The 20,282-nt window shown below is 43.1% G+C and overlaps 2 protein-coding genes across 3 annotated transcripts in view; one reads left to right on the top strand and one right to left on the bottom strand.

Moving 5' to 3' along the window:
- Nucleotides 1–1,037: 1,037 nt before the first annotated feature.
- LOC133103684 (protein piccolo-like) lies at nucleotides 1,038–10,483 on the bottom strand. 2 transcript variants are annotated; one of them, XM_061209185.1, is made up of 2 exons: nucleotides 8,738–10,483; nucleotides 1,038–1,113 (listed from the first exon to the last, which is right to left on the bottom strand). In XM_061209185.1, the coding sequence occupies exon 1, from the start codon at nucleotides 10,370–10,372 to the stop codon at nucleotides 8,786–8,788; it is 1,587 nt and encodes a 528-aa protein (XP_061065168.1). In that variant the 5' UTR covers nucleotides 10,373–10,483; the 3' UTR covers nucleotides 1,038–1,113; nucleotides 8,738–8,785. The 2 variants fall into 2 exon arrangements, with proteins under 2 accessions (XP_061065168.1, XP_061065167.1); XM_061209184.1 differs by lacking the exon at nucleotides 1,038–1,113 and adding an exon at nucleotides 3,692–4,126.
- The window catches only part of PLA2G10 (phospholipase A2 group X), a 40,728-nt gene continuing 30,904 nt past the window's right edge, over nucleotides 10,459–20,282 (top strand). The window contains exons 1-2 of the mRNA XM_061209860.1: nucleotides 10,459–10,583; nucleotides 10,796–10,864. Coding sequence (XP_061065843.1) covers nucleotides 10,459–10,583; nucleotides 10,796–10,864 — 194 coding nt within the window. The remainder of the gene's footprint in view (nucleotides 10,584–10,795; nucleotides 10,865–20,282) is intronic.

The raw sequence follows: 20,282 nt of genomic DNA, 5'->3' as shown, positions 1-20,282 counted from the left end.
AACAAAGCAACCGAGACACACTCTTGACGCTCCTTGCTTGGCGTGGCGGCTGTAGGGGAGATGCCTTCCGGAGGGGCCATAGCTCAGGGCGTGCACTGTGGGGCTGGACCTGTGGACACTGCAGTGGGCATCCATTTAGCTTCAGGTTGTCTTGTTTCTGTATATAGAGACATAGCATCCCGCTGCCATTCTTAGCTGTGGAAAGGGGGGGAGGGTCAGCTGGCATGAGAAGTGTTTTGGATCCTTTTTAGTTGAAGTACAGTAGTTTTAAACTGTTTTTTAAACAAACCATAGAACCCTTCATTGTCAGCAAAGCCAAGAGCCACTGCATTGATGAGAGTTCAAGAACCTTCTATACTAAGCACAATCTGCAACGTTCTGTTATTTTTATTTTTGTATGTTTAGAATGCTGAAATGTTTTTGAAGTTAAAATAAACAGTATTACATTAAAAAAAAAAAAAAAAGACTCTGCTCTTCCACTGCAGGGGAAGCGGGTTCGATCCCTGGTTGGGGAACTAAATCCCACTTGCCTCACGGCCCAGCCGGAAGGAAGGAAGGAAGGGAGGAAGGAGAGAGAGAGAGAAAGAAGGAAAGAAAGAAAGAAAGAAAGAAAGAAAGAAACTGCTCTCAGAAAAAAAAAAAAAGGACATTTAAGGGAACCAAGCTTGAGATAAAAAAATTTGCAAAAAAACACTAGAATGTACAGTATAAGCACTTAATATATATAAATGAATGGTATATAATGAATGTATTATATATATGTATTTGAACGAAAGGATTTACAAGAAACTAATAACATTTTTTAAAATATATAAATTTATTTATTTATTTATTAATTTTTGGCTGTGTTGGGTCTTCGTTGCTGCGCGTGGGCCTTCTCTAGTTGCGGCGAGCGGGGGCTACTCTTTGTTGCAGTGTGCGACTTCTCACTGCAGTGGCTTCTCTTGTTGTGGAGCACGGGCTCTAGGCACATGGGCTTCAGTAGTTGTGGCACACGGGCTCAGTAGTTGTGGCTCGTGGGCTCTAGAGTGTAGGCTCAGTAGTTGTGGCACACAGGCTTCGCTGCTCCGCAGCATGTGGGATCTTCCCAGACCAGGGCTTGACCCATGTCCCCTGCATTGGCAGGTGGATTCTTAACCACTGCACCATTAGGGAAGTCCTAATAATATTTTTAATGTCTATCAGTAACACTGTGCTGAGGATTATAGAGAAACTTTACTATGTGCTATTTTATGCTTTTTGGATTTTGTAATATGGAAATATATTACCCAAAGATTTAAACTTTAAAAATCTGTTCATCCTATATATTTATTTCTTTATATCACGTTTTTAATTGAAGTGTAGTTGATGTACAATACTACATAAGTTACAGGTGTACAATATAGTGATTCACAATTTTTAAAGGTTATAATTCATTTGAAGTTGTTATAAAATATTGGCTATAGTCCCTGTGTTGTATAATATTTCCTTGTAGCTTATTTTACTTATTTTATTAAACATTTATTTATTTATTTATTTGGTTGCAGCAGGCAGGCTCCTTAGTTGCAGCTCCAGGGCTCCTTAGTTGTGGCATATGAACTCTTAGTTGCGCTATGCATGTGGGATCTAGCTCCCTGACCAGGAATCGAACCCAGACCCCCTGCATTGGGAGCATGGAGTCCCATCCGCTGTGCCACCAGGGAAGTCCCCTGTAGCTTATTTTGTACATAATAGTTTGTACCTCTTAATCCCCTACTCCCATCTTGCTCCTCCCCCCTTCCTTCTCCCCTCTGGTAACCACTAATTTGTTTTCTGTAACTGTGGGTCTGTTTCTTTTTTGTTATATTCACTAGTTCGTTACATGTTTTAGATTCCACATATAAGTGATATCATACAGTATTTGTCTTTGTCTGACTTATTTCACTTAGCACAATACCCTCCAAGTCCATCCATGTTGTTGCAAATAGCAAAATTTCATTCTTTTTTATGGCTGGGTAGTATAAAAACATTTCTTTTGAAATGGGGGAAAAATAAAACAGACAGTGTTTTTATTTTATATTTATTGGTTGATTTATGTATTTTTTTTTAAGAATAACGAGACTTATTTTTCCTTCATGTCGAGGGCTACGTGGAGTCTAGGCTGGTGGGCAGCTCTGCTCCAGGCAGCCGGTCATTTGGGGACCTTGTGTTTTTAAAATACATAAACATCTATATAAAAGTTGTTTATATCTTTATAAACATATTTATATTTTAAATATGTTTATATTAAAGTTGTTTCTTTCTTTCAAGGTGACCATCTGCTTCCTGGCATTGTGGTAGCACCTGAGGTTCACTAATCACAGTTCTTGAGAACCACCTCTATTTACCCAAGATAAAATCCAACCATACGAATACTGATTAGCCACTGCAAGATGAAAGGCTCTTCTGTAGGTTCCTGAAACGTGTGTGTGGGCACACCCCCCAACAATGTCCTTTGCACTTACCTGGTCCCTTGTTCTGTACTACGTTAAAGTTGATTTTTCTCTGAGTTCCTAACTATAGTTCTTGTGTTATTAAAACAACTGTGCTGGGCTTCCGTGGTGGCGCAGTGGTTGAGAATCTGCCTGCCAATTCAGGGGACACGGGTTCGAGCCCTGGTCTGGGAGGATCCCACATGCCGCGGAGCAACTAGGCCCGTGAGCCACAATTACTGAGCCTGCGCGTCTGGAGCCTATTCTCTGCAACAAGAGAGGCCGCGATAGTTAGAGGCCTGCGCACCGCGATGAAGAGGGGCCCCCTCTTGCCGCAACTAGAGAAAGCCCTCGCACAGAAACGAAGACCCAACACAGCGATAAATAAATAAATAAATACTTTTTAAAAAAACGAAACAAAACAACTGTGCTTACCTGGTTCATTTTATATACAGAAGCTCAACTGTTGCGTATATTATTACTTAAAAATAAATTGATAAATGTCATATGGTTTATAAATTGCTGGTTTAATCCAATTATTCTTTTTTAAAAATTGTGGTAAAATACACATAAAATTTACCATCTTAACCATTTTTAAGTGTACAGTTCAGTAGTGTTAAGTACATTGACATTGTTGTACAGCCAATCTCCAGAACTCTTTTCATCTGAAACTCTGTACCCATTAAACAACTCCCGGTTCCCCACTCTCCCCAGCCTCTGGCAACCACCATTCTACTTTCTGTCTCTTTGAATTTGGTTCTCTGATATGAGAAATCTCATATAGGTGGACTCATACAGTATATATCTTGTTGAAACTGGCTTATTTCACTTCGCATAATGTCCTTCCCTTATTCTTTTTGCCGAGTATCTCCAATGCATAAAGTCTTCCAACTTGAGTTAATTTTTTAAAATTATAAACATAGAAATACTGAAGCATAGGGCAGAAAAGGGGAAGAAATATAAAAGCAACTAAATTTTTGGAAGTTTTGATCCAAAGTACCGTACCACCTAAAAATGTACTTTTGCCTATAATTGGAAATTTTAAAAGCAAACTATCCCTATATTAGACCATTCTTGCATAAACAATCCACTGATACAAAGAAAGAACATAAGAGGAGAGCAGTCCCAAATGAATTTTATTTGATTATCATTAAAATATGCAATCAAATCAGCAGGTTTTAAATCCTTGGGAAAAAGGGAAACTCATATTGCTTAAATCAAATGAACATACAAATAAACTGTAACATGTTATAATACCCTGATTGTATTAACCTTTCTGATAGCTTAATGAGGTCACAAAGCATCCTTAAATACAAGGAGCTGCAATTTTCAATGTCCATTTCTGTGGGATTTGTACTGACACATTCACCCAGAGTATGTGAGACATGATTTTCTGCTTAGAATGCTGGAATGCTTTCACAAGAGGAGTCTATTTTAAAAACCAACTTCTTTTAAAATGAAGTTCATTTGGAACAGCATAGTTTATTATGGCTTCAAATTCTGGCAATAAACATCTTTACTGTCTGGGGCTGGAAAATTCTCCCCACTCTGCAGCACAGACTTGGCGGAGGCAGCTGGTCAAGTCTGCTGGGCTGAGACAGGCCAGGGCTCCAGATGGAGGTTTCCAAATCGAGATTAAGGTAAGTATTTGTGCTTTTATAAACTTGCACTTAAATCTGTAGGAACATTGGTGAATTCTGGAAAGAAAAAAGCAATTTTATTTGAGATGAGACTTATAAACATAGAGAGGAACCAAAAAATGAAAGAGTTGTTGATTTGCATTCTCTCTCTGGAAATAAAGCTTTCAATAGAGAAATAACCCTAGACTGATCTGGGGTATTACAGCCCAAGTTATGACTAATAAATAGGCTTAAGAAAAAGGCTCTTTAATAACTATCGCTTGGAAGGAAAGCTTATAATATACACCTTATAACAAATTATACATCAATTACACATCAATTCCAGCTCCTCCATTTATGTGACATTGAAAGAATTACATAACCTTCCAATATCAAATCTCCCTTCCTTGAAGTGGAGATAATAATGGTGCCTTATCTCTGATGGTTGTGACGAATGAGATAAAGCCTGTAAGTTACTTAGCACAGTGGGTAGTGTATTATGAACACCCAATAAATGTTAGCTATTATTATTAATAAATGTCCCATATGTGTGGGTTGATTCACAATTATACAAAATGGGAACACAAAGCTGAACAAAACAAAGGTGAATGAGATCCTCATGGTCTAGCGGAGAAGATACCATTACTATTTAAGAGGTAATGCGTCATCTGAGGATCAAAATAAGGTGTTTTTTTTTTAAGTGCCTAGTGAACTATAGCACAAATTTTTATTAGTCTAGATCAGGGTTTCTCAGCCTCACACTGACGATGTTTGGGGCGGGATAATTCTGTGCTGTGAGGGGCTGGCCTGAGCACTACAGGGTGTTTGGCAGCCCCTCTGGCCTCCACCCATTAGATGCCAGCAGCACCTCTCCCCACTCTGCGCTTTTACATCGCTGTGGTCTATGGCTGGGAGCCTCCAAGAGCACACCCCGGGGGTCGGTTTCCACTCCTGCTCTCCCCAGAGCTCCCTGTGCCTGCCTGCCTGGCCAGCCGTCTCCTCAGGGCCTGAACATTACGGCAGATGGCAGGCACCCAACAGTGGAATCTCAACCTGGGAGTCAGGGACTAGGCAAATCAGCTCTCCTCAGGCCAGCAGACAAAGATGAGATGGCCAGGTTCTCTGAGAGGAGAGAATGACGGCCTCGGACCTGGATGTCACTGGGGCAGAGTGAAATACACTGTGCTGGTTGCGAACCTGGCCAGCCAGGCTGGTCTCCCTCTGCCTCGGGCCAGTTGCTCTTGGTCAGGTGGATGACTCCAGCCACGCAACTGGAGTCAAAGCCGCTGTACAGCCCACCCCCCAGCAAAAGGGGGTGGGGTGGGGTGGGAGTAGTTACTCTCTTGTTATATAAGCAGCCACGTAATAGTCTGGATTTTGCCTTTTGGCCCACAGAGCCTAAAATATTTACCATCTGGGCCTTTATAGAAAAAAATTGGTCAACCTCCATTTTAGATAGGTACTTATCCTACCATCAGTACAGAGAAATGCATCGAAATGGTGTCATTCTACCTGACGTCATCTTGAGACAGGAAGACAAGAGCACAGCCATTTCAGAAAAGGACCAGGGTAACGGCCTTGGGCAAAACAGGCCTTGTAGGCTAAAGAACAAAGGCCCCGGGGGTCTGAGTCCCAGAGATTAACCTTATCTGTTCCCATGCATTTTTGCAGAAAATTCTCATGCATTTCTTCCCCCTCACAGAAGCAACTCCCTATTCCTGATAGCCATCATGGAGCCACCTGCTGATGATCAAAGAAGTTTGACGATTTCTGGAAACTATCAGTGATCCATGAGACAAACCCTCCCTTTTGTTATAAAAGCAACTCGCCCCTTCTACTCTAGAAGCTGGAAGTTTTGTTTTGCTTTGTTTTCTTGTTGTTGTAGTTTTCCGCCCTCTCCCTTGTGTACACGCTACCTCTTTGAATAAAAAGCTCTGCTTGCCTAAGGGTCTTGTGGAAACAATATCATTTCTATGGTAGTGCCATCCAAGAATCGGGAAAGGGCCTGGCAACAATCTTTGTAGCAAAAAAATGTTATGTACAAGTAAATAAACACCTGACAGTGTTTTCCAGGATGAATACCCATGGAGCCTACACTTTATTTTTTAATTAATTAATTAATTAATTTATGGCTGTGCTGGGTCTTCGTTGCTTAAGGCGGGCTTTCTCTACTTGCGAGCGGGGTTTACTCTTTGTTGCGGTGCGTGGGCTTCTCACTGCGGTGGCTTCTCTTGTGCAGCACAGGCTCTAGGCGTGTGGGCTTCAGTAGTTGTGGTGTGCAGGCTTCAGTAGTTGTGGCACGCGGGCTCAGTAGTTGTGGCTCACGGGCTCTAGAGCGCAGGCTCAGTAGTTGTGGCGCACGGGCTTAGTTGCTCCGTGGCATGTGGGATCTTCCCGGACCAGGGCTCGAACCCGTGTCCCCTGCATTGGCAGGCGGATTCTTAACCACTGCGTCACCAGGGAAGTCCCCTACACTTTAATTAGAAACTGTTGCTAACATCTAAGAGGACTGTTTTCCCCTTAGAACTAACTGGGAGAGAATTTAGCAATTATTCTCTAATTATTGGCCTCCTGCCATTACTTCAGAACAGAGCCCACAGGTAGAATTATGAACACAAGTACCCTTCTTAAAAAGCCTTCAAAGGTTTCCCACTTCCTCACACCCAACCCCAAGCACTCTTGACTCCAGCATCGGATTATCCTTTCCCAAATGTGTTGCCAGCAAGCCATGGACTGACTGTTAAACCTCTGAGCCTTTCTGTTGATGATTTTCCCCCATGCATGGAATGTTCTTCTCATCTTCCTCAATCAACAGACACCTACTTTAGGATCCAATTCAAAAATTCCTCACCCTGTATTCTGGAAGACTGTGAGCAGACTCGTGTTACAGCACACTGTGTTAGTCATTCCTAGATCTGTCTGCCCTGATCAACAGTGAGCACTTGGAGAGCAGGGGCACCTTCTCTCTGAATCCCCAATGCCTAATGGAATGCCTGGCACTTGCTAGAAATTCAGTAAATGCCGGGTCAGTGAATTAATTATTTGAAAGGCACTGCATGGCTCTTCCTGTCAAAAATAATTATTCCACTAAAAATTATCAGGTAGACACCAGCCTACCCCTTCTCCTTCCTTGTCTAAAATTTTCTCCTCTTTAGAGAACAGGGTCTCTAAGCTTTCTGATGGCAAGGTCTGCATCCTTTCATGTTTATATGCGTTTACCATTATTCCTGGCACTTAGTAAGTGCTCCTTCAAGAATTACATGGAGAATTATTTCGATCATATGAATTACTTGAAAGAATTAATGGGAAAAAATGATCTTTTTCAATAATACTAAACCCTTAACTTCTGGAATTATTATGGTTTGTCAGTGTTTTGCTCTTAAAAAATTTTTTTATAGAGATAAACATAAATCACTGAATGTATTTCATTTTAGAATCCAAGTGTCCAAGTTGTACAAAATCAAAAGAGCTAAAATGCTTTGCCCCTATGATTATCTATAGAATATATATGTGTTTATATACCTAGAGAGTGTTACACATTCTCTTAAAGGCGAATTGGAGAAAATCATAAGGAAATTAAGAGTTTGACTTCCACCTAATATTCAGTTGTATCTCACGCTGGAAATGAAACCAACCAATATGAAATAAGGATGAACACCTTCTGGAATATGTTGGTAGCATTTAAACAAGGAGCATTAACATAATTTCAAAGTATTGCTCTGCCCCCCATACTCTTCCTCCCTGCCCCCCAAGTAACTTATCAACAGGATTAGAGAGAAAGACCAGGATATTGACACTCAGCACTTAACCCCTTGAGAAGCAGGGTCACCAATTTTGACCTTCACATGATCTTTTCTACCATTCCAATTGACAAGGGTTTGGGAGTTAAGTGAACTTCCTCCTCAATAACCTTAACCACAAAATTCATCCAATAGGTCAGAATAAAGGGTCTTGGGATTTAATAGAAAGCGCATATGATTTAGTACAAATAACCAAATGTTTTCCAAATCTCAGAATCTTTCCAAGTTTCACTCTACAATTAATTTTTACCTTTACGTTGACTCATGTAAAGTATTTTTTACTTAAATAAGTGGATTTCAAAAAGGAACCATCACTATTGTATCAATAAATAGAGAAACCAGTATTACTGGGCATGAATAGAAGTTATCCACTGAAATAACTTTGTTAACACAAATGGTATTAAATCCTAGCGGGGTGCAGGTGTTGCCTACCAAAGTGTTACAGAGGTGTTAGAGATCACTAACCCCAAACTAAGGACATTCTCCTTGATATAATCAGAAAGATTGAAAAGGGAATAACTTTCCCACTGGAAGGCTCACTGCTATTTGTGCTGTGTCCCTGTACCACCTAAATTCATCTTGTTTCAGAAACACTGCAGAGTCCCCCCACCTTAGAGGCCCTGAAGGAAGGTAATTAACACCGTCTCCCCACGAAGTCGAAATAAAATATCAGGCTGGGAGAGCCATAAAACCTTAACAGCAACTCATCCACTCAGAGCACTAAGTTTCAAAAATCTACCAAAGTTCAAATGATCGAATCCCTGAAGTAAGAGGCCACTTCACCTCCAGTAACTTAACGCTTTTGAAGAGAGGGGGTTGAGGAAACCACCAGAACATGGACCCGGAAACAGTTAAGGAATACTGCAGGTATTCCTCCAAAGTCACTTACTTGGTGGAGGCCTTAGGGCCACTCGGAGGGCTGGGGTCTGGTTCTGTGCTAGAGAGAGCGACTCCTCCTCTCCGGGACGGGGGTGGGCGCCCTGCCGGGGGCCACTGACTGCTGGGCTTGAGCGGCTGGAGCTGGGGACTCAGGGAGCAGGGATGAAGTGTCAGGGGGGTTCTGACTTAGCTCCTGGCCCGCTGGTGGCGGGGTCTCGAAAGCAACTGGCTCTTTGTGAAACTCCTGGGCAGATGGAGACTGGCTTGGTCCAATCCTCTGGACTAAAGAGCTGCTCTGGGAGGTCTGTTGGGTGTGATACATGGCCTGAAGGTCCTGGATAGCCTGGGCCACCTGAGGGTCCACCGGTTGGGTCTGAAAAGACTGGGTGGGCAGAAGCTGGAGCAGAGAGACCTGGGTGGCCAGACCCTGGGATTGGGAAGCCTGAAGAGGTGGTGGCTGAGTTTGACAGGCCTGAGCAAGATTCTGGAGCTGGCTCTGTGAAGCCACAGGCACCAGGAGGTGGCTCTGAGAGGCCACAGGTACCCGGGGGTGGCTCTGAGAGGCCACAGGTACCAGGGGTTGGCTCTGAGAGGTAAGGATGGTCAGAGGCTGACTTGTAGAGCACAAAGGGACAGCAGGCAGGCTCTTAGAGGCAAACAGGACCAGAGGCTGAGTAGTAGAAGTTAAGGAAGCTACAGGCTGGCTCTTAGAAGTCAGAATAGTTGGAGGCTGGCTAGTAGAAGCCAAGGAAGCTACAGGCTGGCTCTTAGAAGTCAGAATAGGTAGAGGCTGGCTAGTAGAGGCCAAGGGGGCAGCAGGCTGGCTCACAGAGGCAAGAGTAACTGCAAGGGGCTGGCTCGTAGAGGCCAAGGAAACTACAGGCTGGCTCTTAGAGTTCAGAATAGGTAGAGGCTGGCTAGCAGAGGCCACGGGGACTATGGGCAGGCTCTTAGAAGCCAGGATGGCTGGAGTGAGAGGCTGGTCCAGAGGAGATGGAGTGAATGGCTGCACCAGATGGGTCCATGGTCCTTTAACAAACCTTGGGAGACTAGCCTCAGTGCCTAGGGGACCCGCATTGGGGCCCAAGGAGCAAACTCCCTTTAAACTTTTGACAGCTTCAGGTTTGGGGAGATCCTCGCTGCCAAAGTCCTGAGCGTCGCCTCTCTCCTTGGCACCTTCCATCCCGTCTTTGTCCTGGTCTAGCTGGTTTTCGACCTGGCCCGTGACGGTCATATCCAGAGCACTCCCTTGCAGGAACCTCTTGCAGTGCCGCCGCCGCGGCCGCATCCGCATAAAGGTGTTGGAAACGCTGCCCATGTTGAAAGAGAAACGGTTGCTGATGGTCTGGCTCAGGACTTCCAGCGTGGTGGCGGAAGGCAGGTGGTAGGGCCTGTTCAAGGGCTCTTCAGAAGACAGTTCGATGTTACCGCTGTACCAGAAAACCCACCAGAGGAGGCTGAGGAAGATGATGATGGAACCCAGGTAAAGCAACAGGTCGTAGAAGAGCAGATCGGCGAAGACCCCGGTGAACATCACGGTCGCGCCCACCGTGTCGAAGGCGACGCCCAACCAAAAGAAATGCTTGCAACGGCCCAGACCCGACCGCTTCTTGGTCTTGTCGACGTCGTTAATCGAAAGCTCCATGAGCTCCCACTGTCGCCGCCACCAGGTCCGCAAAAGCGACCAGGCAGGCGGCACCGCCACAGGCCAGCTGTGGCCGCTGGGTCCCCATGGCAACGCCTTGGGGGCGAGCCAAGCAGGAGGCGGGGCGAGAGGGCGGGAAAGAGAGGCCGCCGCTCACCTGTCCGGAGGAAAAAAAAAAGGGGGCGCGTCCCCAGATCCTGGCGCATGCGCGGTACGCCCCGTCGCCCGCGGGGCCGCTTTCTCCGCATGCGCAGTGCTCCCTCCCTGTGCTACCCTCGCGTGTTCGTTCCTTCTGGGATCCTCGGAGAGTAGAGAGTCTACCTCTCCTGACCGTCGTCTGTTGTCCCCGTCGTAGGGGGGGGGACGTATCTACATTGCTTTCCCCTCGCCCCCGCCTTCCAGAACGAGGGTGACATCCTGAAGGAGAGCAAAAGGCAAGGACCCTCTTCTAGGAATTTCCCCTTCTCAGCTAGGAGTACAGCTTGGTCTCAGGTATTGCCACTTCCAGAGTTAAAGGCTTTCCTTTGTTTTGGTGAAGAATTGGCTATATTAGGGTCTGTTGATAGATATCTTAATTCCGATCTTATCTGTTTGACTCCTAGTGACTGAACTATTACATACTTCTACTAGTTAATAGCTGGCCTAGAGGTGAATTCCCCTGCCCCTCCCCGTGTCTTCAGTTTCTTCCCTTTTAGTTTTCCTTACAAAGTTTTTTTGATGCTCCCTGTGGCATGTGGGATCTAATCCGTGCCCCCTGCAGTGGAAGCACGGAATCTTAACCACTGGACCGCCAGGGAATTCTATTTTCCTTACAATGTTAAGGTAGTTGAAAAAATATTGAAAAATTGGTGTATTAAAACTCACAACATTGGGGGACTTCCCTGGTGACGCAGTGGTTAAGAATCCACCTTCCAATGCAGAGGACACGGGTTCGAGCCCTGGTCCAGGAAGATCTCACATGCTGCGGAGCAACTAAACCCCTGCGCCACAACTACTGAGCCTGCGCTCTGGAGCCTGTGAGCCACAACTACTGAAGCCCTGGCGCCTAGAGCCTGTGCTCTGCAGCAAGAGACGCCACCCCAATGAGAAGCCTGCGCACCGCAAGGAAGAGTAGTCCCTGCTCGCCGCAACTAGAGAGAAAGCCCGCAGGCAACAAGGAAGACCCAACACAGACATAAATTAATTAATTAATTAAATAAAAATTACTTTTAAAAAACCCCACAAAACTCACAATATTGGGACTTCTCTGGTGGTGCAGTGGTTAAGACTCTGGGCTCCCACTGCAAGGGGCACAGTTTCACTCCCTGGTCAGGGAACTAGATCCCACGTGCATGCCGCAACTAAGGGTCTGCATGCCACAATTGAGGAGCCTGCATGCCACAGCTAAGACCCAGTGCAACCAAATAAATAAATATTAATATTATAAAGTCGTGCTCAGTTATTACCATTCTATTTAAAAAAAAACAAAACTTCACAACAGTATTTTAAGTATTTATACCAAAACCAGAATTTATTACAATTTTACATTCCTGGTCTTAATGGAAGCGAACATCAATAATACTATTAAAATATACTTCTTAGTATATCTCGTTTTCAATGGAGATTGTCTTTTTTTTACAATTTTTCATGAGCCAGTAATTGTCTTTAACTTTTTTTTTTTTTTTGGCTGCACCTCAGGGCTTGTGGGATCTTAGTTCCCCCACCAGGTATCAAACCGGCCTCAACAGTGAAAGCGCCGAGTCCTAACCACTGGACCACCAGGGAATTCCCAAACCACAAGATATTTCTGAGTAAATAATTTTTAAAAAGTTACTCTTTATGAAAGAAATGTTTGCTTTACTTACCTGATAGTAAAAAGTAGTTCTTATACAGGAACACAGATCAAAGCCTTTCAGCACAACCAGCAAGTGTGGCTGCTCTTTGATATGAGGTAGGGTCTTGATTGGGTCATTATAAGAATATAGTTTCTCAGAGAAAGATGTTTTCACACCTCAGATTAGTATTTTTTCTTAAGTCAATAACTTAATGAACTTAATTATTCATTTATTGGCTAAGAAGGAATTCATTAACCAGAGGAAACATGAGCAACTACTTGTTAACTGTCCAGTAGCCAACATGATACTAACTGGGTTTAAATTTCAGAAATAATAGATTTCTTTTACACTGATAACGCCTTTTAGCTGGGAGCTGTTGGTCTGTCTTTGGTTTTACATACTGTTAATATACCATGACAAATGATGTGACATACTTTAAGCCGCAATTTTTTTATTGCAGTATAGTTGATTTACAACGTTGTGTTAATTTCTGCTGTACAGCAAAGTGATTCAGATATATATATAGGGTTGGCCAAAAAGTTCGTTCAGGTTTTTCCATAAGAATATATATATTCTTTTTTACATTCTTTTCCGTTATGGTTTATCACAGGATATTGGATATAGTTCCCTGTGCTATACAGTAGGATCTTGTTGTTTATCCATTCTATATATAATAGTTTGCATCTGCTAATCCCAACTCCCAATCCATCCTCCCTCCACTCCCCCTCTCCCTTGACAACCACAATTGTTCCCTATGTCTGTGAGACTGTTTCTGTTTCATAGATAAGTTCATTTGTGTCATATTTTAGATTCCATGTGTAAGTGATATCATATGGTATTTGCCTTCCTCTTTCTGACCTACTTCATTTAGTACGATAATCTCTTGGTCCATCCATGTTGCTGCAAATGTAAGCTGGATGTCTTAACTCTGCCTACACATTAGAATCACTTGGAGAATTTTTAACAAATGCTGATGCTTGGGCCCCAGCCCCAGAGATTCTATTTAATTGATCTTGGGTAGGACCCCGGCATCAGCATATTTTAAAAAATCTTCCTAGGTGAATCTAACGTGCAACCAAAATTGAAACCTCTTGCTTTAAACATTCCTCAGAGGTCAACTGATAGTTTAGAAGAGTGGAATGAATGACCATCGAGATTTAAAAGTTGAATCTATTTTACTTATTTGATTACTTGTCTTTCCCTGCATTCCAAACTACATGCTTCATGAGGGCAGGAACTAAGTCTTATTCATCTTGGTATCCCCACAGCCTAGCATAGAACTTGGCATATAATCTCTTAATGAAGTATTTTTGAATGAAGGAAGAAATAATAAGACTTGGTAGTTGATTGGACATGGGATGATGCAGATAGTGGAGTCAAATACATATTTATTATTTTACTTGTTTATTGGGCATGTAGAACCCTGGAGAGCACTTGGGAAGAAGGAATGTGTCTTGTGGGCTAATAACCAGGCCTCTGAAAGCGTTATCAAGGCCTTGGTGGCTATCAGATTTGAGGTCCCTCACTCCCGAGTTCATCCTATCAAGTCCTCAAATCTGTAGCTAGTACCAGAGGCTGGGTGCATTTCCATTAGGATTAGAAGTTGGACTTTGGGGTAAAGTATTAAGTGATTAATCAGGAAACTTTTACATTATGAGTAAAAAGAAATCTTGTGAAGAAAAAAAAATCTTAAAGAATGTGCAAATGGTTGTTAGAGGTATCCACTACAGGAAATGGGATTGTCAGGGAGGAATTTAACTTTTTACTCTTATGTACCCATTTATCATTATATAGTGAACTTCTTTGTCTCTTGTTACCATTTTTGGCTTAAAGTCTATTTTGTCTGATTTAAGTGTAGCTATCCCTGCTTTCTTTTAGTTTCCACTTGCATGGAATGTCTTTTTCCATCCCTTCACTTTGATCCTATGTGTGTCCTCAAAGCTGAAGTGAACCTCTTGTAGGCAGCATGTAGTTGTGTTGTTTTTCAATCCATTCATCCACTCTGTGTCTTTTGATTGGAGAATTTAGTCCATTTATATTTAACATAATTAATGATAGCTCTGGACTTACTATTGCCATTTTGTTAATTGTTTTCTGAACATTTGGTAGTTCCCTTTTTCCTTTCTCCCTTTCTTGCTGCATTCCTTTTTGAATTGATTATTTTCTATAGTGGTATGCTTTGATTCCCTTCTCTTTATCTTTTGTGAATCTACTGTAGGTTTTTGCTTTGTGTTTACCATGAGGCTTACATATAACATCCTATAGGTATAACCATCTCTTTTACACTGATAACAATTTAACTTCAATCACAGACAAAAACTCTACCTCTCTACTTTCCGCTTTTATCTTTTTGATGTCACAATTTACGTCTTTTTATTTTGTGTATTCATTAACAAATTATTGTAGTTCTCAGACATTATTTCTTCAAATAAGCTTTCTGCCTCCTTCTCTCTCACTTTTCCTTCTGGAACGCCAATAATTTGAAAAATGTTTCTCTCTCTCTTTTTTTGATGTAACCCATAGACCACATAGGCTTTCTTCATTCTTTTCTCTTTGATCTCCTCGAACTGGATAATCTCTAAATTCCGCTCTTCTATCTCACAGATTCTTCTGTGTGATCCATCTGCTGTTGCTCTCTATTGCATTGTTTGAATAAATTTATTTATTTATTTTTTATTTTTGGCTGTGTTGGGTCTTTGTTGCTGCACGTGGGCTTTCTCTAGTTGCGGCAAAAGGGAGCTACTCTTTGATGTGGTGCTCAGGCTTCTCATTGTGGTGGCTTCTCTTGTTGTGGAGCATGGGCTCTAGGCGTGCAGACTTCAGTAGTTGTGGCACATGGGCTCAGTAGTTGTGGCTCGTGGGCTCTAGAGCACAGGCTCAGTAGCTGTGGCACACAGGCTCAGTAGTTGTGGTGCATGGGCTTAGTTGCTCCAAGGCATGTGGGGTCTTCCCGGACCAGGGATCGAACCCGTGTCCCCTGCATTGGCAGGTGGATTCTTTTTTTTTTTTTTTTTAATTGAGGTATAGTTGTTTCACAATGTTGTGTTAGTTTCTATTGTACAGCGAAGTGGAGTTCCCTGTGCTATACAGCAGTTCTTATTAGTTATCTATTTTATACATATTAGTGTATATATGTCAAGCCCAATCTCCCAATTCATTCCCCCCTGACCCCCCGCAGGCAGATTCTTAACAACTGCGCCACCAAGGAAGTCCCTCTACTGCATTTTTCATTTCATTCATTGTATGCTTCAGCTCCAGAACTTCTGTTTGGTTCTTTTTTATGATTTCTATCTCTTTGTTAAACCTCTCATTTTATTTGTATATTGTTTTCCAGATTTCATTGAATTGACCTTCTGTGTTTCCTTGAAGCTCATTGAGTTTCCTTAAAACAGCTATGTGAATTCTTTATTGGGTGAATTGAAGATCTCTATGTCTTTGGGTCTTGATACTGGAAGATTATTTTGATCCTTTGGTGGTGTGATGTTACCTTGATCTTTTATGTTCCTTGGAGTTTTGCTTTGCTATCTTCGCATTTTAAGTAGCAGTCATCTTCTCCAGTCTTTACTAACTGCCTTCTGAAGAGAGATACCTTCTATTGGCCAGGCTAGAGATTCTGAGGCTTTCTCAGACCTTATATGGGTACACATGCTCCATGCTTCTTGCTCCCTCTTGTGGCAGAATTCTTAAGCTTCTGTGCCTTCTCTGGATGCTGCAAAGTTCTGACAGCTTCTCTTCCGTTTTCCCAAAGGTGGTGCTAAACCTTTAGCACCACCAAGCTTGTGGTCTGTCCCCAGCCCACAGATTCAGGCTGGCTTTCTGTGTGTGTCCACTAGCTATGCACCAAAGTTTGTTCTCGCTGCTGCTGTCAGGAGCACACACAGGGACCTGGCCCCAGAGGGGTGGTGTGGTGTGGGTGAGGCACCTGGGGCACTGAGGGTGACGGTGGGCCAATTCGCAAGTGAGACATTCCCAGCGACGTATGGGCGGGCTTCCCGATGGAGTCCCGATGCAGCTAGTAGGATTTGCATCCCTTTAAAGCCCTCAGAATCCTATCTCCACTCTCCCGGCCTCTTCCCGCCCTCCAGTCATGTGGTTCAGGATTCAGTACTGTGGATAGGGCAAAAGAGGAATGAGCCCCTTGGGCTGCATCCTGCACAACTGGGAAGGCTGGGCACTCACTCATATGCTCTCCCTTTCCCCTGCAGGAGATTAATCATGGGCCGAGGAGATCTCTCTTGGCACCAAGTTGGGCTGCCTTGGGGGAGGAATGACGTGGATAAAGTCAAGCGGTTCCTCTTACCCTCTCCATTGTGTCCAGACTTGTATTTTTTTGCTCCTTTCATGTCCTAGAACTTTTCCTCTGGAAAGCTGGACTTCAACAAAGGCTCTCTCACCCATGGTTGATTCTAGGGACTCCCAGACCACAGCAGAGAGAATCTGGAGCCAGTTCATGGGCCACTGCAGGGTCTATAGCTGGGACCAAGGTCTGTCTGCCTATTACTTGAGCACAGGTTGTCAAGACTCCTCCTGCATCCCTTGGCCTATGGTGCTGGATCCCACAGCTCCCTCAATGGCACCTTTGTCCATAGATGGATGCCAAATTTTTGTTGTTGGTTAGGGTAAGGGACAAAAATGAAGAATGTCTATGCCACTCTGATGCCAACATCACCTACCCCGTTTTAACTACCTTTAAGTCTACAATTCAGTGGCATTAAGTATGTTCACACTGCTGTGCAGCCATCACCACTATCCATCTCCAGAACTTTATCTTCCCAAACTGAAAGTCTATACCTATTCAATGGTAACTCTTCATCATCCCCTCCCCATCAGCACCTGGTAATCACTATTCTACTTTCTGTCTCTATGACTTTGACTATTCTAGGTACCTTTCATTTAAGAGGAATCATACAATATTTGTCCTTTTGTGTCTGTTTTTTTTCAGTTAGCATCCATGTTGTTCAAGGTCCATCGATTTTCTAGCATGTGTCAGAATTTCTTTCTTTTTTAAAATTTTATTTTTATCTTATTTATTTATTTAAAAAAATTTTTTGGCTGTGTTGGGTCTTTGTTGCTGCACGCAGGCTTTCTCTAGTTGTGGCGAGCAGGGGCTACTCTTCATTGCGGTGCGCGGGCTTCACATTGCGGTCAGTGACTTCTCTTGTTGCGGAGTATGGGCTCTAGGTGCGCAAGCTTCAGTAGTTGCAGCATGAGGGCCCTAGAGCACGTGGGCTTCAGTAGTTGCGGTGCATGGGCTCAGTAGTTGTGGCAGGTGGGCTCTAGGGTGCGTGGGCTTCAGTAGTTGTGGCGCACGGGTTTAGTTGCTCTGCAGCATCTGGGATCTTCCTGGACCAGGGCTCGAACCCGTGTCCCCTGCACTGACAGGCGGACTCTTAACCACTGCGCCACCAGGGAAGTCCCTTCATTCCTTTTTAAGGCTAAAAATATTCCATTGTATAGATACACGTTTTGTTTATTCATTCATCCACTGATGAATATTTGGGCTGTTTCTCCCTTTTGGCTACCCTAGCTTTCTTCTTGGCACTGTTGACATTTGCTCCTTGTTATGGACTGAATTATGTCCTGCCAACATTCATATGTTCAAGCCCTAGTGTGACTTTCTTTGGAGAGAGGTAATAACGATTAAGTAAGGTAATAAGGGTGAAGCCTTAAGCCAAAAGGGCTGATGTCCTTATAAGAAGGGGAAGGGACACCAAAGATTTCTCCCTCCACATGCACAGAGAGGCATCCATTTGAGGACACAACAAGAAGGTGGCCACCTACAAGCCAGGAAGAGAATCCTCACCAGAAACCGAGTCTGCCAGCATCTCAGTATGAGATTTCTAGCCTCCAAAACTGAGAAAGTTTTTGTTGTTTAAGCCACTCCGTCTATGGTGTTTTGTTATGGCAGTCCAAGCAGACTAATACAGACTATCCTGCGTAATTCTTTGTTGTGGGAGGGCTGTCTTTTATACTGTAGGACATTTTGCAAGCACCTCTGGGCTCTACTTGTGGGTAGATGCCAATAGGACCTTCCTCTCCACCCCCAGGTTGTGACAACCAAAAATGACTCTACACATAGCCAAGTGTTTCCTAGGAAGCAAAACTGTCCCAGTGGATTACCACTGATGTAGAGGAATCGAGACATGTCTATCCAGCCCTGAAAGTCCTGGCTCGGTTGCTTTCCTTTTCATAGGGGGTGGCTGTGAGAGAAGGAAAAATATCCTGTGGGAGAAAGAGGCAAAGAGCTTAGGCTTCAGCTCACATTTCTGTTATCAGGCAATATCAGAATCCGGAGAATGGACAGAAGACATCCTCATCCTACCCGCGTCGTTTCTGTTTAACGAACAGGGATTATGGTACTGATTTTGTTGATGTTTTCTTGGTCCCACCTAACGCGTGCTCTGTAAGTAGCAAAAGCTATTAAAACTGGGTCATCTTGGGGCTTCCTTGGTGGTGCAGTGGTTGAGAATCTGCCTGCCAATGCAGGGGACACGGGTTCGAGCCCTGGTCCAGGAAGATCCCACATGCCGCGGAGCAACTGGGCCCGTGAGCCACAACTACTGAGCCTGCGCGTCTGGAGCCTGTGCTCCGCAACAAGAGAGGCCGCGATAGTGAGAGGCCCGCGCACCGCGATGAAGAGTGGCCCCCACTTGCTGCAACTAGAGAAAGCCCTCGCACAGAAACAAAGACCTAACACAGCCAAAAATAAAAATAAATAAATTAAAAAACAACAACAACAACAACAAAAAACTGGGTCATCTTTAACTTTTAACTGATGACTTGGTTGATGTTAAATGGGAATAGGAATTTTGCCCTGTTTATTCTAGAGAACACTGATTGTTGGATTTAGGAAAGGTTTAGTAAACTGGCTCTGAAGAATTTCTCCCTAAACCCACCTCTTCTGTTGGTTACTTATTGTATCACTAACATGTGGAGAGAACTTGGAATTATTAAGAAGAATTTTTCCCTCTGCCCCAAACACAATCTAAGAAAAGCTTTTCTGAAAATGGAAATGAACTGAATAGAAGCAAGGTCTTTGTTGCTATAGCTTAAAAACTAAAATTTTTTTCAGGTTTAAGAAGAATAAATAAAATGGAGATACATTTGAGGCCTGGCTCTGCACACAAAAATGGATAATAGGCTCATTCTGGCTCTTGCATCCCAGATGAAGGTGGAGGTTCCTTCTGCAGGTAGACACCATAATGCTTTGCTTGCCTTTGACTCACCTTCTTCATTGTTGTGCTATGATATTCATATGTTGAGTATCAGAACGCAGAGAAGGAGCAGTCCAAGGATAAAACTTATCTAGTCTTTAGCTGACAGAGCCATTCCAATCGATAACAGCAAATATCCTAACATAAAGTGAATGATGAATTGGCGGTACAAAATCAAGAAATGCCTTTCATGCTGCATCTCCTGTGACAAGGTGTTTAAAATAGGAGCACGTGGGATCCCAGCCACGGCGGATTTTTGCTGGTGGCAGAAAGAAGAGAAAGAGAATTACAAAGAATTGCAAGAATTACCATTGAAAGGTTGACTGAAGAACTCATTTCAGAAGGACATTGTTTTCAATATGAAGTTTATTTGTACCCATAAGGAGCATGACTGATCAGACTAGAGTTCTACTCTATCTAGTTTTCTGGATATCGATAAAGAAGATCATGTTCTAGGATCATCTTGAATATCTCCCATGAAAGATGCTCAAGAGAAGAGAATGCCCAGCTTGAATTCTGTATGGCTTTAGACAACTTCAGGAAGTAATCTGTTATTGAGTAAATCCTAGTGAACTTTTCTACTTTATATAAACAAACATATGATCAACAGAAAGTAAAGTCCATATGAACTTAAAAACCAACAGTTTGAGCCGCAATCGTTGTGTATCTGGATAGTGATCTGTAATTACTGCGTGTGGGTGAAATGTCTATAGGATTTGCCACTCTGAACTTTATTTTTTGATTTAAAACATTTTTTTATTTTTAATTTTTATTGAAGTATAGTTGATTTACAATGTTGTTTTAGCTTTACGTGTACAGCAAAGTGATTCACTTATATATTTATATTTTCTTTATTATATATACGTATATGTGTATACATAT

Source organism: Eubalaena glacialis, chromosome 13, assembly GCF_028564815.1.
Source record: "Eubalaena glacialis isolate mEubGla1 chromosome 13, mEubGla1.1.hap2.+ XY, whole genome shotgun sequence".
Lineage (NCBI taxonomy): Eukaryota > Metazoa > Chordata > Mammalia > Artiodactyla > Balaenidae > Eubalaena > Eubalaena glacialis.
Note: the sequence above shows the minus strand (reverse complement) of the source record. Positions and strands in the feature narration are given on the sequence as shown.

Coding starts and splice junctions, on each gene's coding strand:
- LOC133103684 (XM_061209185.1), bottom strand. CDS start 10,372: ATGGAGCTTTCGATTAACGACGTCGACAAGACCAAGAAGCGGTCGGGT.